We start from the raw sequence: 18,198 nt of genomic DNA on the forward strand, positions 1-18,198 counted from the left end.
ACAATTCCCAAAGTCTTTGCCAAGGCTGTACTGCTTCTATTGTATTAAAAGACAGGAAAAAGTTGATTGAAGAATCCAGAAATCATTCTTTAAGCAATTTCTCCATAAGGGTTAAGAGGGGTCCATCACCTTTGCACACTAACAAAAAAACATAGGGCTTACTAAGTGGAGTGGTGTTATAGGGGGGGGGGGGGGGCGCACAACCAAGAGAAATACCCTTAAAAGCTTACCAGTGCAATCATCTGAAGGTATTAATCTTTAACTCAAAGTCTATAAATATTTAACCTGTGTCCTCTACTGCATGAGTAAGATAGATACAGTAAATATCTCTCCAAGCATTATTATCCTTAAAGCCTGATTTTTTTATTATAAATCTGCTAAATACGTTACAAGTGCATCAACACAAAATGTGTTAAATGTTTTAGGTTTCATTCACACTCGAGTGTATTATAGTTCGAAGCTCCAAAACATTCAACATCCAAAATCCCTTGGTTTACAATTGTGCCTGTTCACACCTGATTGTAGTGTCACTTGAAGCTTGAAAATGTAAATGAGGTTCTCTTGACCTACAAGCTTCAAGTGTTCTTGACCCCAACTGACTTCAGTGGGAGTGCCAAAAAATGTGCACACACACATAGTGCATTTTTCCCTAGTACCTAGATTTCCATTGGCTAAATAGAATTTTAGTAAAAATGATAAATATTTAAATGCCCACATAAATGCCTATAAAAACACTCAAGGTGCTCCGCTCATGTCTGAATACATCCTTACAGTTGGTTCTCCTTTAAAAAAAACAGACACATTCTGAAAAGAAAATCCTGTCTTAAACAGAGTTCAGTTGGCCATTAAACCTTTTTGTTTATTTATGTTTTAGTCTTAGGAAATAAACACCCTTTTTTCAAAAATCCATAGTTATCCAACTTTAAAGTCTTTACCCCAGATCATAAAACATTACTGATCATGCCAGACCAGCATGGCATATATTATGGCGTCAATCAACTTTTTGCTCACAGTCAGTGAAGATAGGATTTCCCTGCAGCCCTGACAGGAAGTTTAATGAGCAAGGATTTTTTCAGATTTAAAAATGATTAATGTATTAATAATTACAGGTAATTACATTTAAATGTCTTAAAAAAAAACAGAAAAAAAACCCAAAAAGCATACTATAAGCTTAATTCACAGCTATAATGTATATCATAAATCGTTACTTTTAGCCACATGCTTGCTATATTTAGGTCTCTGGCTCTCACTGCTGAATATAATGGTATTATGGTAAATAAGCAATATAGCTAAGTGAATTGAGCCTTTAATACATAACATGCACAAACACCCGTACAATTAATAAATCACTGATGTAAACCAATAGTAAGGCAGTAAGACTTACCTGGAAATATCATTTAATAACAAACTGAGTTTGGATACGTTGTTTTCCACATAACCAATCATTTCCAGATCTCTCAGAGTAAGTAGCTGCTGTCTGGGATAAATTATCTGACACTAATTGAAACAGAAAAAAGTAATATTTTTAGTACGGTGCTACGGTGAATTGATTTAAATGTTTTGTTTGAATTTTAGTAAATCTAAATATAGAAATATCAGAGAGCTTAACCTTCATGAGTTCCTCAATACAGGACACATAAATATTGAAAATACCAGCTTTGGATGGTGGCCCAATGTACTGCTTTATATCTGCTCTGTCAACAAAAGCCATGTCAATTTTCTCAGTTATGTTTGAAGTTGTCAAGATGACTACATTGGGGTACCTTCAAAATAAAATAAATATCTGTTAGCTAAATACCAGTTATATAGTAACACTAACATAATCAAGTTGAAGAAGGAAAAACAAAACCATCAATTTCAATCTGTTAAAATTACTGTATAGGCAACACTGTACTTTTCATATTGGATAAATTAAAATAGCAAAAAACCCTTTCAGTTTGTGTTTTTTGCAGTCTGTTTCTTATAACCTTGACCAACAAAGTTTGAGGAAATCTGTACAAAGTGAGACTTCCCCTCCTAGACAGATGCCATATTTTTGGTTACAAAATCTCAATAAGCGATTATTGGATTGGCTTGCGCAAAAGTTAGAGTCTACAAACTATGAGATATATACTGTATTTAAAAAATAAATATAGGATTTTTATAGCAGCTTACCTGTAAAATCCTTTTCTTGGAAGTACATCACGGGACACAGCCATAGTAGTTCCTATGTGGGTTATAGGCCACCTTCAGGTGATAGACACTGGCACGCTTTAAGACAAAAAGTGCACTCCCTATATAACCCGTCCCACTACTGGGAGTACCTGAGTTTTGTAGCAAAGCAATACACGTGTATACCAAAGAAGGGAGGGACCTCTGTGTCCCGTGATGTACTTCAAAGACAAGCATTTTACAGTTGAGCTGTTATAAAAATCCTATTTTCTTTGAAGTACAACACAGACTCATAGTAGTTACTACGTGGGATGTCCCATAGCAATGCAAACTGAAGGGAGGGAGACACAATAAAAACAGTAGGGCATTAAGAGACTCAAGAACTCATACTGCAGCCTGCAGTACACTACGCCCAAAAGCAATAACCTCATGACCTTTTACATCGATTTGATAGAATCTGGTAAATGTATGGGTTGAAGACCAAGTTGCGGCCTTGTAGATCTGAGCCATGGAGGCCTGGTGATGCACTGCCCAAGAAGCACTAACAGCCCTGGTGGAGTGCGCTTTCACATGAAAAGGAGGAATCTTCCTCTTTAGACCACAAGCTTGAACAATCACTTAACTAATCCATTTGGAAATAGTAGATTTTGATGCTGCCTGTCCTCTTTTAGGACCTTCTGGCAACACAAACAAAACATCTGTTTTGAAAATCTGAGCAGTCTCCTTTAAACAGACCTTGACTGCTCTCACTACATCAAGGGAATGTAGTGACTTCTCTTCCCTAGATCGAGGTTCTGGGAAAAAAAGAAGAAGGCAGAACAATATCCTGGTTTAAATGAAAACCTGTCACTACCTTTGGTAGGAATTCAGGACGAGGCCGCAATACCACCTTATCCTTATGAATAATCAGATATGGCTCTTTACAAGAAAGAGCCGCCAATTCCAATACCCTTCTGGCAGAGCATATGGCAACTAAAAAGATTATCTTTCTCATCAAAAGATCCATGGGAATATCCTGTATAGGCTCAAAAGGCTGTTTCTGTAAAATCGATAAGACTAAATCCAAATCACAAGGGTTCAAGGGTGTCCTGACGGGAGGAATAATCCGTTTTACCCCCTGAATAAAATTACGAACCAGAGAGTGAGAAGCAAGAGATTGTTGAAACCATAATGATAAGGCTGAGACCTGGCCCTTGATAGTACTCAAGGCAGACTTCATTTCCAGTCCCATTTGCAGGAATACAAGGATCCTACCTATGACATACTTTCTGGGGTACCAACCCCTGGAGACATATGCCTTCCAGACTCTATAATATATGACTCTGGAGGCTGGCTTCCTAGCATTAACCAAAGTAGACACTACTGAAGGAGATAACCCACGGTCCTTTAGAATGTGAGTTTCAATAGCCAAACCATTAAATTTAGCGTTTGTAAGGTAAGATTGAATACCGGACCTTGCGTGAGCAGGTCTGGCCACAGCAGCAGGGTCCAAGGGTCCCCTACCGCCATCTTTATGATCTTGGCAAACCAAGATCTTCTGGGCCACGCTGGGGCCACCAGAATCACCACTTTCCCTTCCTGCTCGATCCTGCGAAGAAGGTGTGGAAGCAGCAGAACTGGAGGAATCACATATATCAGTGAAAACTGATCCCATGGAAAGACCAAGGCGTCCGTCCAGCGGATCCCTTGTCCTTGATACAAAGTTGTGTACTTTGTTGTTGAATCTGGACGCGAACAGATCCACGTCCATAACACCCTATTTTTGACATATCGACAGAGAGATGTCTGGGTGAAGGGACCATTTTTCCTAGAAACAATTGTAGGCGACTCAAGTAGTCTGCCTGCCAATTTTCTATCCCTGAAATGAAAATCGCAGATAGGCAAGGAATGTTGCTTTCTGCCCAAGATAGAACATGATTCACCTCCTTTTGGGCTGCACAACTTCTCGTGCCCCCTTGGTGATTGATGTAAGCCACAGCCGTGGCATTGTTGGACTGAATCCTGACAGGACAATTTCATAATCTGAGCATCCAGGCCTCTAAGGCCAGACGTACTGCCCGAATTTCTAGACTACTGAGGGGTAAGGTCCTTTCTGACTTGGACCACCTTCCCTGGAGAGAAGCCTCTTCCAGGACTGCTCCCCAGCCTAGAAGTCTGGCATCCGTGGTTACCACTTTCCAGGATACTGGTAGAAAATATTTTCCCTGTTGAAGGTTGCTGGATATCAACCACCAATTGAGGCTCTGACGCACCTCAGGGGATAAGCGTATTGGAAAGGTCAAAGCCTGAATCTTCTTGTTCCAGGTTTACAGAATACTGTTTTGCAGCAGTCTTGACTGATACTGCGCATAAGCAATGGCCTTGAAGGAGGTCACCATCTTCCCTAACAATTTCATGCACAGCCGAATGGAAGGCTTTCTCTTTGTTTTGACAAGTCGAATCAGTTCCCATCTATGATCAGCCCCAAGTACTGTAATCTCCTTGACGGTTTTAAGGAGGATTTTTCTAGGTTGAGTATCCAGCCTAGGACTTCTAGGTAGCTTACAGCTGAGATTAAACTTTGGTTTAGACAGGTGACTGACTGATATACTAAAAGCAGATCGTCTAGGTAGGCTAGAATTGTTATACCCTGAGCCCTTAACCTGGCTAAAGGAGGAGGCAGGATCTTTGTGAACACTCAGTGTGGTGGCTAGACCGAACGGCAGAGCCACAAACTGAAAATTACATTTCTCTACCCTGAAGCGTAGAAACTTCTGATGAGTGGGAAAAAACAGGATTTTTTAAAACTGCTTACCTGTAAAATCCATTTCTTTGATGTACATCTGGGGACACAGCCATAAGTAGTTACTATGTGGGTTATAGGGCCACTGATAGGTGATGGACACTGGCACACCCTAAGGCAAGACGTGTACTCCCTAGATAACCCCTCCCACTACTGGGAGTCCTCAGTTTTGTAGCCAAGCAATACAAGTGTATACCAAGAAGGGAGGGACCTCTGTGTCCCCTGATGTACATCAAAGAAAATTATTTTACAGGTAAGCGGTTTTAAAAATCCTGTTTTCTTTTCTTACATCAGTGGACACAGAGCCATAGTAGTTACTATGTGGAATGTACCATAGCAATGGCAACTGAAGGGAGGGAGACACAACAAAAAAACAGAAGGCCAGGGGACTCATATTGCAGCCTGCAGTATACTGTGCCCAAAGGCAATATCCTCATGACCTTTAATATTGATTTGATAAAATCTGATAAACATATGAACCGAAGACCAAGTCAAGGCCTTACAGATCTGAGCCACAAAGGCCTGATGATGCACCACCCAAGAGGCACCAATCGCCCAGGATGAGAGTGCTCTAACATAAGAAGAAAGGAAGAATTTTCTTCTTTAAGCTGAAGCTTGAACAGTCACTTGACTAATCCATTAGAAAATAGTGGATTTTGACGCTGCCTGTCTACATCTTTGTACCTTCTGGCAGTACAAACAAAAACATCTGTTTTGCGAACCTGAGCGGTCGCCTTAATATAGACTCTGATCACTCTTACTACATCAAGGGAATGTAGTGCCTTCTCTTCCCTAGATTGAGGCTTTGGGAAAAAGAAGGATATCTTGGTTTAAATGAAAAAAAAAAAAACCTGTTTAATGTTGATAAATGTAAAGTTATGCACTTGGGGCCTAAGAATATGCATGCATCATACATGCTAGGGGGAGTACAACTGGGGGAATCCATAGTGGAGAAGGATCTGGGGGTTTTGGTAGACCATAAGCTCAATAACAACATGCAATGCCAAGCTGCTGTTTGCAAAGCGAGCAAAGTCCTTTCTTGTATTAAGAGAGGTATGGACTCCAGAGAAAGAGATATAATTTTGCCCCTGTTCAAATCATTAGTAAGACCTCACCTGGAATATGCCGTTCAGTTTTGGGCACCAGTTCTCAAAAAGGATATCGGGGAACTGGAGAAAGTGCAGAGAAGGGCAACCAAACTGATAAGAGGCATGGAGGAACTCAGCTATGAGGAGAGATTAGAGGAACTAAATTTATTCACTCTTGAGAAGAGGAGATTAAGGGGGGATATGATCAACATGTTCAAATACATTAGGGGTCCATATAGTGAACTTGGTGTTGAGTTGTTCTCTGTACGGTCAACCCAGAGGACACGGAGGCACTCTTTACGTCTAGAGGAAAAGAGATTTCATCTTCAAGTACGGAAAGGTTTCTTCACAGTTAGAGCTGTGAAAATGTGGAATAGACTCCCGCCAGAGGTGGTTCTGGCCAGTTCAGTAGACTGCTTTAAGAAAGGCTTGGATACTTTCCTGATGGTACATAATATAACTAGGTACTAACATAGGTAAAGTTGATCCAGGGAAAATCCGATCGCCTATTGGGGGATCAGGAAGGAATTTTTTTCCCCTGCTGTAGCAAATTGGAGCATGCTCTGCTGGTTTTTTTTTCGCCTTCCTCTGGATCAATTGTGGGCATAAAATTGGGTATCTGGATTGTACGATTATTTTTTATTTTATTTATTTGTTTTTAAGGTTGAACTGGATGGACTTGTGTCTTTTTTCAACCTGACTAACTATGTAACTATGTAACTATGTAACTGTTACCACTTTAGGTAAGAACTCAGGATGAGGACACAAAACCACTTCATCCTTATGCATGATTAAATATGGCTCTTTACAAGACAGAGCCGCTATTTCCGATATTCATCTAGCAGAAGAAATGGCAACCAGAAAGATTATCTTTCTTGTCAAAAAGAACCAAGGGAATTTCTCGTAAAGGCTCAAACGGCTGATTTAGCAAAGATGATAAGACCAATTTTAAATCCCAAGAATTTTAGAGGTGCCTTGATAGGGGGATTAATCCGTGTTACCCCCTGAATAAGCTATGCACTAATAGTGGGAAGCAAGAGGCCATTGAAAAAACACACCGACAAGGCCAGCTTCATTTCAGATCCCATATGCAGGAAATCAGGGATCCTGCCTATGACATACTTCCTGCGGTGCCAACCCTTGGATCCACACCAAGAAATATATGCCTTCCAGACTCTATAGTAAAATGATTCTGGAAGCCGGCTTCCTGGCATTAATCAAAGTAGACCCTACCAAAGGAGATCGCCCACAATCTTTTATAAAGTGGGATTCAACAGTCAAACCTAATGGGTTTACTTCCTCTTTGTTTCCCTGCAAAGGTAAAGAATAATGGGCTACTATGCATCACATAATATCCAATTATGTGTCACTTACCTGACACAGAAGCCTGTGATGTCACCGCTGTCCCCTCTTTCACGGAGTGTCCATCTTCTTTCCGGGTATCGTGGCCGGAGCCACGATGACGTCACTCCTGTGCATGCACGCAGGAGCCGCCACTAGCGGCATATCGCCGTTAGCAGCGGCATGCGCCGTAGACAGCGGTGCCTGTCTTTTTGCAAATATCTCCTAAACCGTGTAGGTTTAGGAGATATTTCTTGGACCTACAGGTAAGCCTTAATCTAGGCTTACCTGTAGGTCAAAGTGGTCTGTAAGGGTTTACAACCACTTTAAAAGAAATGCTACCACCTTTAGTCTTACTCAGACCAGCATAACCAATAGCTTTACAATGCACTTGCACCAGTGCAACACATTATTGCTTTGAAATTATGGCTTAACCACATCCTCTCTCACACCTGTACACCCCCTATATACCAGAGCAGTTTTTGCATTTGTTCCATGGGACTGTTTATTCACCAATCTTTGCCAATACTTTACATAAAGTAGTAAACTTAATTTATAACCAATTTTAAAAAAATAGTGTTACTGTACAATAAAAAATTTAATTTTAATTGATAGCTTGTCCTGTTCAAAATGACACCAACATTATGATTCTGGCACAAAACATTGGCCATTTAAAAAATTAATTTATTTTTATTAACTTCGTGTAAAAAAAAAAAAGAATTAACAAAAATAAAAAAAAGTGCTCGTCAGACCAACCTTTTAAAGTGGTTGTTAAGCCACTGTGTTATGTTTATACCATCCCCCCTGAGACATTTCCCATTGCGCGGCTGCAGAGATCGGGACATATCTCACTGCCTGTGATTAGCGCAGCACAGTGCCGACTTCCTGGTGGGCTCTGCACGTGGGGTGTGCGAACACGCCAGAGCTCATCCTTAGGGAAAAATTACAAAGCACTCTGCTTTTATACATGCTTTAAGAGAACAGTAGAGGTCGACTGATATTTGTCCTTTTTAAGAAATGGCATCAGCCGATTATTATGCAAATTCGGCCGAGTAACACTGATGGCACCGTGCCCCGTCGACCCACAAGTGGTCCTCCTCCCTTCCCCACACTCCATTGGCAGAGCGGCGCTTGCCAGAGCCACCGAGTGTGTGAAACTGACATATGCAACCGAATGTAGAGAGAGAGAGAGAGGAGCTGTCAAAATTCAGAGTTGATGTCGGGGTTGGGCGAGACCAGCAGCTATCAAACACAAGCCAATGGGATAGGATCTGGGGGGCCACTACGTGTTTCTTAAGCAGTTTAATCAACGGCTGGTGTTTGAAAGCTGCTGGGTAATTTAGACAGTGTAAGGCCGTGATGTCAACACTGTAGCCGCTTCCATTTACCCAGATTACTACCAGGTACGTGGGAAATGGCTCTGTGATTGGCTGGAGATGCAATGACGTCACTCCAGCACATGCACGCAAAGCTATGACTAAGCACTGTTAAGTGTGAAACATGTCAGCTCGTTTGTCCCATTTTTTTGCTGTGGCTTGTATCTGTTGGACTTTTTACAAATGAAGGCATATTCCGGAGTGCGGCTGTCCAGAAATTCTTTTGCCTCAAGCACGCAGGGGCCGTCATTCACGGCATAGGGCCCGGAAGGAACGGTACCCGTTCAGAGCGCATGCATCAGTGATAGTGCAAGTTTTGTAGATATTTACACTACCTATACGTAAATCTCATTATAGACTCATTATAGGTTTACCTATAGGCCAATGTTAGCAGAGGAAGTTTACTTCCTCTTTAACGTTGTCATAAATTATATAGAGATGGGAATAAAAAGTTCAGTCTCAGGGTTAAATGATACAAATCTAAGCAGGGCAATAGCTTCACAATAGGATAAAGCAACTTTACAACAAAATTGAGTTAAAATAGAAAGATGGACAGCTAATATGGCAGTTTAATACTAAAAATGTAAAGTGATATAATTCCAAGTTGAAATATAAATGCAAATTACTCGCTGGTGGAGAACCTCTGGGGGAATTGAGCATGGAAAAGGATCTTGGGGTACTAAGATCACAGACTCAGCAATAGCATACAATGCCAAACTGCAACAAGCAAGGCTAGCAGACTAATATCCTAAAATTCTTAAGGAATTTACTCAACAGATAAAAACTATAATTCTACCCCTTTACAATACGCTGGTTGACCACATATTGAGTATGCTGTCCAGTTTTAGATACCAATTCTAAGGAAGGATGTGCTTGAACTGAAGTCCAGAAAAGGGCAACATAAGCTAGAAGGGGGGCTGGAGAACCTGAGTTATGGATACGTGCTACACATATACTGTGTACTTTGATGATGTTTTTTGGGCATGTGTAGCACATCTAGTGGCTAGTGTATGTAAAGTTATAGTGCAGTGTAAAACTTTAACAGAGCACATAAAATGGAAGTAAAACCAATATATATACCTTTTGATATGATCTATTTGAGTCAGAACGGCATTTACTACACGAATGGCATCAGAAGGTTCGGTACCTGCCCTAGAAGCATTACGTGCAGCTGTAAGGCTTTCAACCTGAAGTGTAAAAACATGGGATTAGTTATGTCAGCAACATAAGCAGGTTATAAAGAAATCTTGTTAAACATTTACAATAATCTTGTGCCTTAATAAATCTTAAGGTTTCAATGCCAAGACTCTAATATCTGGTTACTGGGCATTTAAATTTTTTTTACTTAATTTTTTTGTGTGCCCAGTCACACAGCGGCCCATAGCATGGGGAGGAGGAAAGGGACAGGGAGAGAATAAAGAGAGAGTGAGAGACCCCCTAGTTGACCTCCCAGGGAATGCCCAGCTGCTCCATCCTGCCGAGACAGGTGGAACCATACCCCTCTTGCAGGGACTGCTGGACACATTAGACGGACAGACCCATCACGCAAGTAGTACGGGGGTGGCTGTCGGCCATGGCACACTGTGACACAGACAGCAGTAGCCCAGTCATATGTTTTTTCCCCCGGAGCATATAGCTCACCGGCCGCCCCCGGATCACACGGGGCATGTCGTGGCCGACCCAGCGTGTAGCTAGGGTCTGCTCATGCTCGATGGCCAGGCTGGGGAAACTACCAGGATCTATATTATCCAGCCTGTCACCCAGCCCAGCTGTTGATTGTAGATCACAGCAATCAAAAATGCAGAAAAATGAAAAAATTCCCATGACCAATGGTCCCAACGGGAGCCAGGTCCTTCTCCTACACTAGGCAGAAAAAACTGAGCTGCTGGATGCAGTGTGAGGGGTTATAGCCAGTAGGACTGCCCCCTGGGCGGTACTGTGCAGTTTTGCTGTTTTTAACACTTTCTGCCTAGTCTTCTCCTAAAGGGGGTAAAATAAGAGAAAATCCCAATATCCATGGTTTTAAAGTGGGCCCTGCGGAGCATAAATTCTCCGCTTATGCGGATATTATGTTTTTTATATCTGAACTGTTAAAAACATTACCCAATTTAATGGCAGCCCTAAAAGATTTTTGGGGTGTCAAATTTCAAGCTGTCTTAAGCCTATGTCACATGGACTGTTGAACAGACGCCTCACCACAGGCCTTAGATTTTTTGGGGAGTGGAAATCAGAGTTAGGCTGCCGTTTCACAGACAAGGAACGTGTTAAGACTAAGACTAGTGCCTACATCTTCTATAAATATTAAAACACAGGAAACAAATTATAAACTTTTGTCCAGGTGGTTCAGGGTCCCGAAGATGCTGGCCATCGCAGTTTAGGATAGATGTTGGGGCTGCGGGCAACAAGGATCCCATATTCACATCTGGTGGGAATGTCCTAAGATTAGGCCATTTTGGGTTAAGCTCAGGAATGTGATCTCACAAATAATAATGGCTTTGATCAGGGATGACCCGGTACAATGCCTCTTTCATGGTACCCAAAGTTCCATTAGGGCATATTAAAAAAATAAAAAATAAAAAAGGATTATAGTTCCACATTTATTTAATGCAGCAAAAAATGCTAATTCTGGTCTACTGGAAAAAGCAGCAAGTACCTACAACAGAACAATGGAAGAGACAGGTTAACAAAAATTATGGAAGATGAGAAATGGGTTTGTAGTAATAGAGTGGAAGAGTTCCATGCTAAATGGGAACCATGGGTTAATTATAACACAGTCAACAGGGGTACATAGTTTCCTTTCCTATGAAGGGAGAGGACATTACATTTTTTTTTCTTTTAAAAAAACCTCAGACACCATTACTGAGAAACTGACCCATGAGATTCGTGAAGTGGGCCACCGCACCTCAGTGTTGGAACAAAGGATGGATTAGCAGGATCTCATTACAGGCACCTACACTGAGGAACTTGAAATCATCCGTGAGGAAAACTGAACCCTGCAGGCCCTCCTGGAGGATTTTGAGAACAGAGCCAGATGCTCTAACCTCCGCATCCGCATCCAATCCACTATGACCGCACTATTTCAGGAACTTGCACTCTTTATTCCCACAGAGAGACTTAAAATGGACAGAAATCACAAATCCCTAGCACCGCGACCTGAAGATGGCCCCCCATGGGATATTGTGGTGAAACTCCACGTTTTACACACAAAGGATCAACTAATGATCTCATCCCGCAATAAAGACTCATTGCTTTTCCAGGGAAACCGATATCAGATTTTTCAAGATCTCTCCCAGCTTACCCTCACTAAAAGGAAAGCTATGAAACCTCACCTGCTGATCCTACAACAGCACCGCATCACTTATTGCTGGCACTTCCCTTTTGCCATTTGTTTCTCCTATAAGGGATCACCATTCCAATTTATGAGAAAATTAATTTTGGGGCCTTTAAATGAGGCAGGAACCAAAGGGGTAACTGCCTCCATCCCTATCATGATTAAAATTGAGAGCAATAGGTGGGACTTTATATGAAGCACACACCAGCACAAAAGGAAGTCAAGTGACTGGGAAATACTGTTTATTCATGTTGTATAATCTAACATACAACTAAATGGGTATATAACCGCCAAAAGCATTTGATCATTTACAAAATAAGTTACATAGTAGTCCGCATTCTTTGAAATATTTATAGAACAATGAATACACTTTTATAAACATAGGTAAATTAAAAACAAAGCTAAATAAACAAAAAAATTAGAAGAGGGGAGAAAAATAAATAAATAAAAGGAAATGAGCATAATTCATATACTGAATGATTATAGACATGAATAAAACTATAGAGAATATAAATTGGTCCATGGTAGAATGGTAGTAAAATATAAGGCTTGGCATGTTTTGCCGCCTTATAGCCACTCATCAGAAGCATAAACCATGGAAAACATCTAAAAACAAAAAAATATTAATTTTAAATGGACAAAAAGGATAATTGATTTTGGTTGGGCAAATAAAAGAAGAAAAAATTGTACATAAAGGTTTGTTACCAGGTCGCATATTGAACCTACATCTGCGCAGCAGCAGTGCAGCATCAAAAGTCACCAAAAAAATCGCAAGGTCTCATCTCCAGGCACTGCGGTCCCAAAAGGGTGATGGCAACCAGCATAGACAATTTGTGGGCCATGGGTGTGTGAATGGACAACCCTGTGAAAGGAAAAGGAGTGAGCCTGATGAAAAACCTAAGAAGCAAGGTAAATGCATGAGAAAGAAAGGTGAATAATGTAGAATATGAAATAATTATAAAGGTGAAAATAATGAATGAGGTGAGTGGTGAGTGATAAAGGGTGTAAAGGAAAAAGGGAAATAGAAGAAAAAAAGAAAAAAACAAACAACATTATGAGAATCACATATTCTCTTATATACTTTTTTATTTTGTTTTATCCAGGCTGGCATGTCCTATGTCTGCATCGGCGCATGTGTGTGCGTTATTGGTGTTGCCGACTTGTTTGTCTCGGTCTCTGATCCGAACACTGATGTGCAGCACGTCCTTCCCCTCCCCCTCACCCCTTCTTTAGAGGTGGAATGGGGGGACGTACCATCACCACATGTTGACATCCCACTGCGTTTACGTGGCACGCCAGCCGAGTTCTAAGTGTCTCCCATTGGCGGACACATGAGAGGGGTTAACAGGTGCTAATCGCCCGACGGCTGAGCCGCCCAGGTGAAAGCGTTCCTCTCTTGATTGATATCTGTCCAATTGACGCTTGGGGCGGGGTTGTAGTAGATGCAGCTACTTAGGCACCTTCATTGGGTTAGTACACAGGCACGTCTCTCACTCCACACATCCTGGATCACTTCTATTTACATTGATCATTCTTTCCATCTGTAATTCATAGGTATTTATTCACTATCACCCCCTGTGTTTCTCTTTTCACTTTCTACTAACTTACAATTTCTTTCTATATTTTTTTACTTCTATTTCCCTTTTTCCTTTACATCCTTTATCACTCACTGCTCACCTCACTCATTATTTTCACCTTTATAATCATTTCATATTCTACATTATTCACCTTTCTTTCTCATGCATTTACCTTGCTTCTTAGGTTTTTCATCAGGCTCACTCCTTTTCCTTTCACAGGGTTGTCCATTCACACACCCATGGCCCACGAATTGTCTATGCTGGTTGCTATCACCCTTTTGGCAACCGCAGTGCCTGGAGATGAGACCTTGCGATTTTTTGGCGACTTTCAATGCTGATGCGCAGATGGAGATGTAGGTTCAAAATGCAATCTGGTAACAAACCTTTATATACAATTTTCTTCTTTTATTTGCCCAACAAAAATCAATTATCCTTTTGACCATTTAAAATTAATATTTTTTTGTTTTTCGATATTGTCCATGGTTTATGCTTCTGATGAGCGGCTATGAGGCCATGAAACGCGTCAAGTCTTACATTTTACTACCATTCTACCATGGACCAATTTATATTCTGTACGGTTTTATTCAGGTCTATAATCATTCAGTATATGAATTATGCTCATTTCCTTTCATTTTTTTTTTTTCTCCCCTCTTCTAATTTTTTTGTTACATTTAGCTTTGTTTTTAATTTACCTATGTTTAATAAAACTGTATTGATTGTTCTATAAATATTTCAATGATTGCGGACTACTATGTAACTCATGTTGTAAATTATCAAATGCTTTTGGAGGTTATATACCCATTTAGTAGTATGTTAGATTATACAACATGAATAAACAGTATTTCCCAGTCACTTGACTTCCTTTTGTGCTGCTGTGTGCTTCATATAAAGTCCCACCTCTTGCTCTCAATTTTAATCATTCCAATTTAAATCAGCAGAACTCCAAGCCTTCTCCAAGATATTCACCTCCTGCCAACTGAAACGACAGCGGAAGGATCTCAACGCAGAGCAGACTCCAGCTCGCCCACAGGTCAACAGACCCCATCCAACGCCAACAAACAAGGCAGATGCATCTCCCCGGGTCCGACACCAAAAGAGGATTCCATGGATTGACTCTGTCGCTCTGGTAACTAGGGGTATTTGCCCCTTGTCTGACTCTCTTCCCCCTACATTTTGCCCACCGGGCAAATGCATTAGGTGACAATTCCTGAACAGTATCCATACACTGTTCTCCTCACAACAGCATTTAGTCACTACTCGCCAGATCCTTTAATAATCCATAATGTTTTCTGCTAGCTCCAAGCCTAAGACACTCCTATCCCTACCCTTTCCATCCCCTACCCCCCGCCCTTACCTTTCCTTACCCTCCCAACCCCCCCTCCCCTAACCTGTCATGGTTTACATGCTAACAGTAGAGTTTTGTTAAATGGGCGATTCAATGACTCTGGTTGCTTTGGCTCCATTCTCACCACCTACAGGGATACTACCCATTCCTCCCTCACTAAATCACCTAGATCCCTCTTGCATACAAGGCATCCACTATCCTTGATCCCCCACCTAAATTACTCATGGTGGCTCCCTAGAACCTCGCTCTCCCCCGCTCATTAGAATGGGCAAGGAGACCCAGGCTCACCCTTACTTCTGCAACTACCTATACAGTATATTACCAGCCACCCATGGTATATCTTTAGATTTTCTTTGTTACCATAAGTTTACCAAATTATCTTGCACTCCTGTTAAGTCCTAGGGGCTTCGATGATGCTATTAACTTCGGCACACTTTTATTCTACACGCAATGAGTTATCTTTGCTGTTACAAACCAAAGTTTATTAACCATACAAACAACATTACCCCTCATTCATATCTTGTATCCCACGGGGGTCCACCAAATGTTGTTTGAGTTCTCTATATTATTTGCAATGTTGAATTTTGTTTTTATCTTGGTACGGTTTTATTTCACTTTGTTTATCTCCTTTTTTAGGCTGTTATAGTCCTGGAGACTGTTCACTGCACCCCTACCTAATCCAGAAGCACCTCTGTTCCATAACTTTTTATATACATATTTCTGGTTTCTTTTCCAGGTATTTTTAGGACTTCCCTTTTTTTGGTTTCAGTAGTTGTGTAGATATCTCTACACCGTAGGACCTCCAGCTACATCACTACCCTACCCTCCTGTAGTGGCTACCACATTTCCCCCTCTGTTCCCCTCTGTCCTTCTGCCTTTCTACGTGAACTCACACCCCCTCCCTTTTCTCCCCCCTAGAGAGGTACCTTCAGCCCCAAGGTTATTTGTGAGTCAATACCTAACCACTTTAAGCCTTATTAATGGCCTCCCTTATGTTCTAACGCTAAATGTTCAGGGCCTCAACTCCCCAACTAAACGAACAAAAGCATATGCGTTCATTTTTAGCCCTCTCAGCCCAAATGGTTTGTTTACAGGAGATGCATTTCTCCACTAACTCTACCCCCAAATTCTTTGGCTGCCAATATCCACAAGTGTACACAGCCTCTTCCCACACCACACAAAGGGGGGTCCTTTTCACATTCCACCGCTCCATAACCATTCTCACCCCTGGCAGAGATCACCCGGTCTCCCACTTGCTATCGGTAGAGGATTCCCACAAACAAGGAATGCTCCTGCTATGTGGTGATTCCAACCAGGTGATATACCCATTTCTGGACAAATCTCCTACCCCACCTACAGCTCAACACCTTTCCTTTCAACAACTATTGAACCAATATGCTTTATTAGATTCTTTGAGGAAACAGAACCCAGCCAGACGCAAATACACAGACTACTCCCTCCCCCACAAACTCTTCTCCTGTATAGATCATATTCTCATCAATGTTAGCACATCCCCGCTTATCCTGACCTTGACCATTGCACCTTGTTCTCGGTTTGACCATAATGTGGTCATCACCTTTCTCCTCATTAGTCCTAGACCTAACCACCGAACCTGGATTATCAATGACAGCCTGTTAGCCAATCCAACCTAATGCCAAGACATTAAAAGCACCATTAAAAACTACCTGGCTAACAACACATCAGACATTTCCCCTCTAACTAGAAGAGGCCTTTTACAAAGCCTCCGTGGAGTTCCAAACCTCGCCCACTACATCGAATAAAAGCTCCAATGAAAAATCGTACCTAGAACTCAATCTCTTCCTGATAGAGTCAGCAGAAAAACACCTCTGCAGATCACAACACACGCTTTACATTAAAGCAAACAAACCAGACACATTCCTAGCCCTAGCACTCCGCAAAGCTGACTATAGCCCTAAGCCTATTTGTCTAAACTGACTAAGGACTCCTACTTCAGTAATCTCATTAAAATTCTACGAGAATTCCGTAGATGTCTTTCAACGTTATATAAAGATTCCAATGCACTTGACCAGCCCCAACTGGACGACCTCCTCTCCTCTATTCGATTTCCACTCCTCTCTCCTAAGCCTTCCAAGAAACCTTAGAAAGACCGATCACGACGGAAGAAATTACATTAGCTATAAAAACCCTAAAACCTGGATTCTCCCCAACTTACTACAATCAATTTGCTGCCCTCCTCACCCCTCTTATTAAAAAGGCATACAACTCACTTCTCTTGGGCCATTCCTTCAACACTAAATCCCTAACGGTGTCAATCTCCACGATCCCTAAACCCAAACACTGATGATACCACTTGGTCCAAATACAGGCCGATATCCATACTCAAGTAAAAATAAAAAAAATACTGCGCTCCTAGCTAAATGAAAAATAAACTGCACAAGCCGCGGCTACAAAAGTGTGATACACACCAAAAATACAAAACAAAGAGAAAAATGTAGCTGCGCTAACAGTGATTATCCCCCACCACCAAAGGCTCTATTTAATATATAAACTATCCCAGTAATCTAAACATCAATACGGTGAATAAATAAATCATTAAATGAATAATAAAAATGATTCCCAATGGATGGAAATTAATCAATAAATAAATATATATAAAAATAAAAATAATTCATATAAATATTCTAAATCAGAAATACAAATAATAAGTATGCAAACAAAAATATAAATAAAACATATAAATATATAAAATCGTAAGAAAATGTCCCAGAACCCAAAGTGAATGAATCCAAAATAAAAGTCCAATCAATACTTGTAACAAAACGTGCAATCTTCCGTCACCAAGAAGTGTTAAACACCACTAAGAATGCATGCTTACCAGAAGGCAAGCGTTTAATCGCTCACTCAATATACACAGCAGGGTCTCCAAGGTAGATCTCAAATTGCCATTCAGACTCAGACTGGAATCGCACCCGGAAGGCTCACACATATGAAGTAAATTATTTAAATTTGGTATACAAATATTGTAATTAAAAGTAAATATACTCACAAACATCAACGATAAAAGAGCAGCATATATGCCGCCAGCAAGCCAACGCCCGTTCGCTCAGATCCTACGTGGCTGTGTCAGCACGTTCTAGCCACCCAAAACGGAGACCCTGCTGTGTATATTGAGTGAGCGATTAAACGCTTGCCTTCTGCGATATCCATACTCAACCTAGACATCAA

General features: G+C 41.1%; 1 protein-coding gene across 4 annotated transcripts in view; it reads right to left on the bottom strand.

The window, feature by feature from the left end:
• TRIP13 (thyroid hormone receptor interactor 13) overlaps positions 1-18,198 on the bottom strand; it is a 187,251-nt gene that overhangs the window by 51,237 nt on the left and 117,816 nt on the right. For all 4 annotated transcript variants that reach the window (XM_077491827.1, XM_077491826.1, XM_077491825.1 and 1 more), the window contains 3 exons: positions 9,819-9,925; positions 1,610-1,763; positions 1,385-1,497 (listed from right to left, as the gene is read on the bottom strand). In XM_077491827.1, the coding sequence (XP_077347953.1) occupies positions 1,385-1,497; positions 1,610-1,763; positions 9,819-9,925 (374 nt within the window). The remainder of the gene's footprint in view (positions 1-1,384; positions 1,498-1,609; positions 1,764-9,818; positions 9,926-18,198) is intronic.

This window comes from Lithobates pipiens, unplaced genomic scaffold, assembly GCF_037356315.1.
Source record: "Lithobates pipiens isolate NorthernLeopardFrog02 unplaced genomic scaffold, aLitPip1_a1.2 Scaffold_19, whole genome shotgun sequence".
NCBI lineage: Eukaryota > Metazoa > Chordata > Amphibia > Anura > Ranidae > Lithobates > Lithobates pipiens.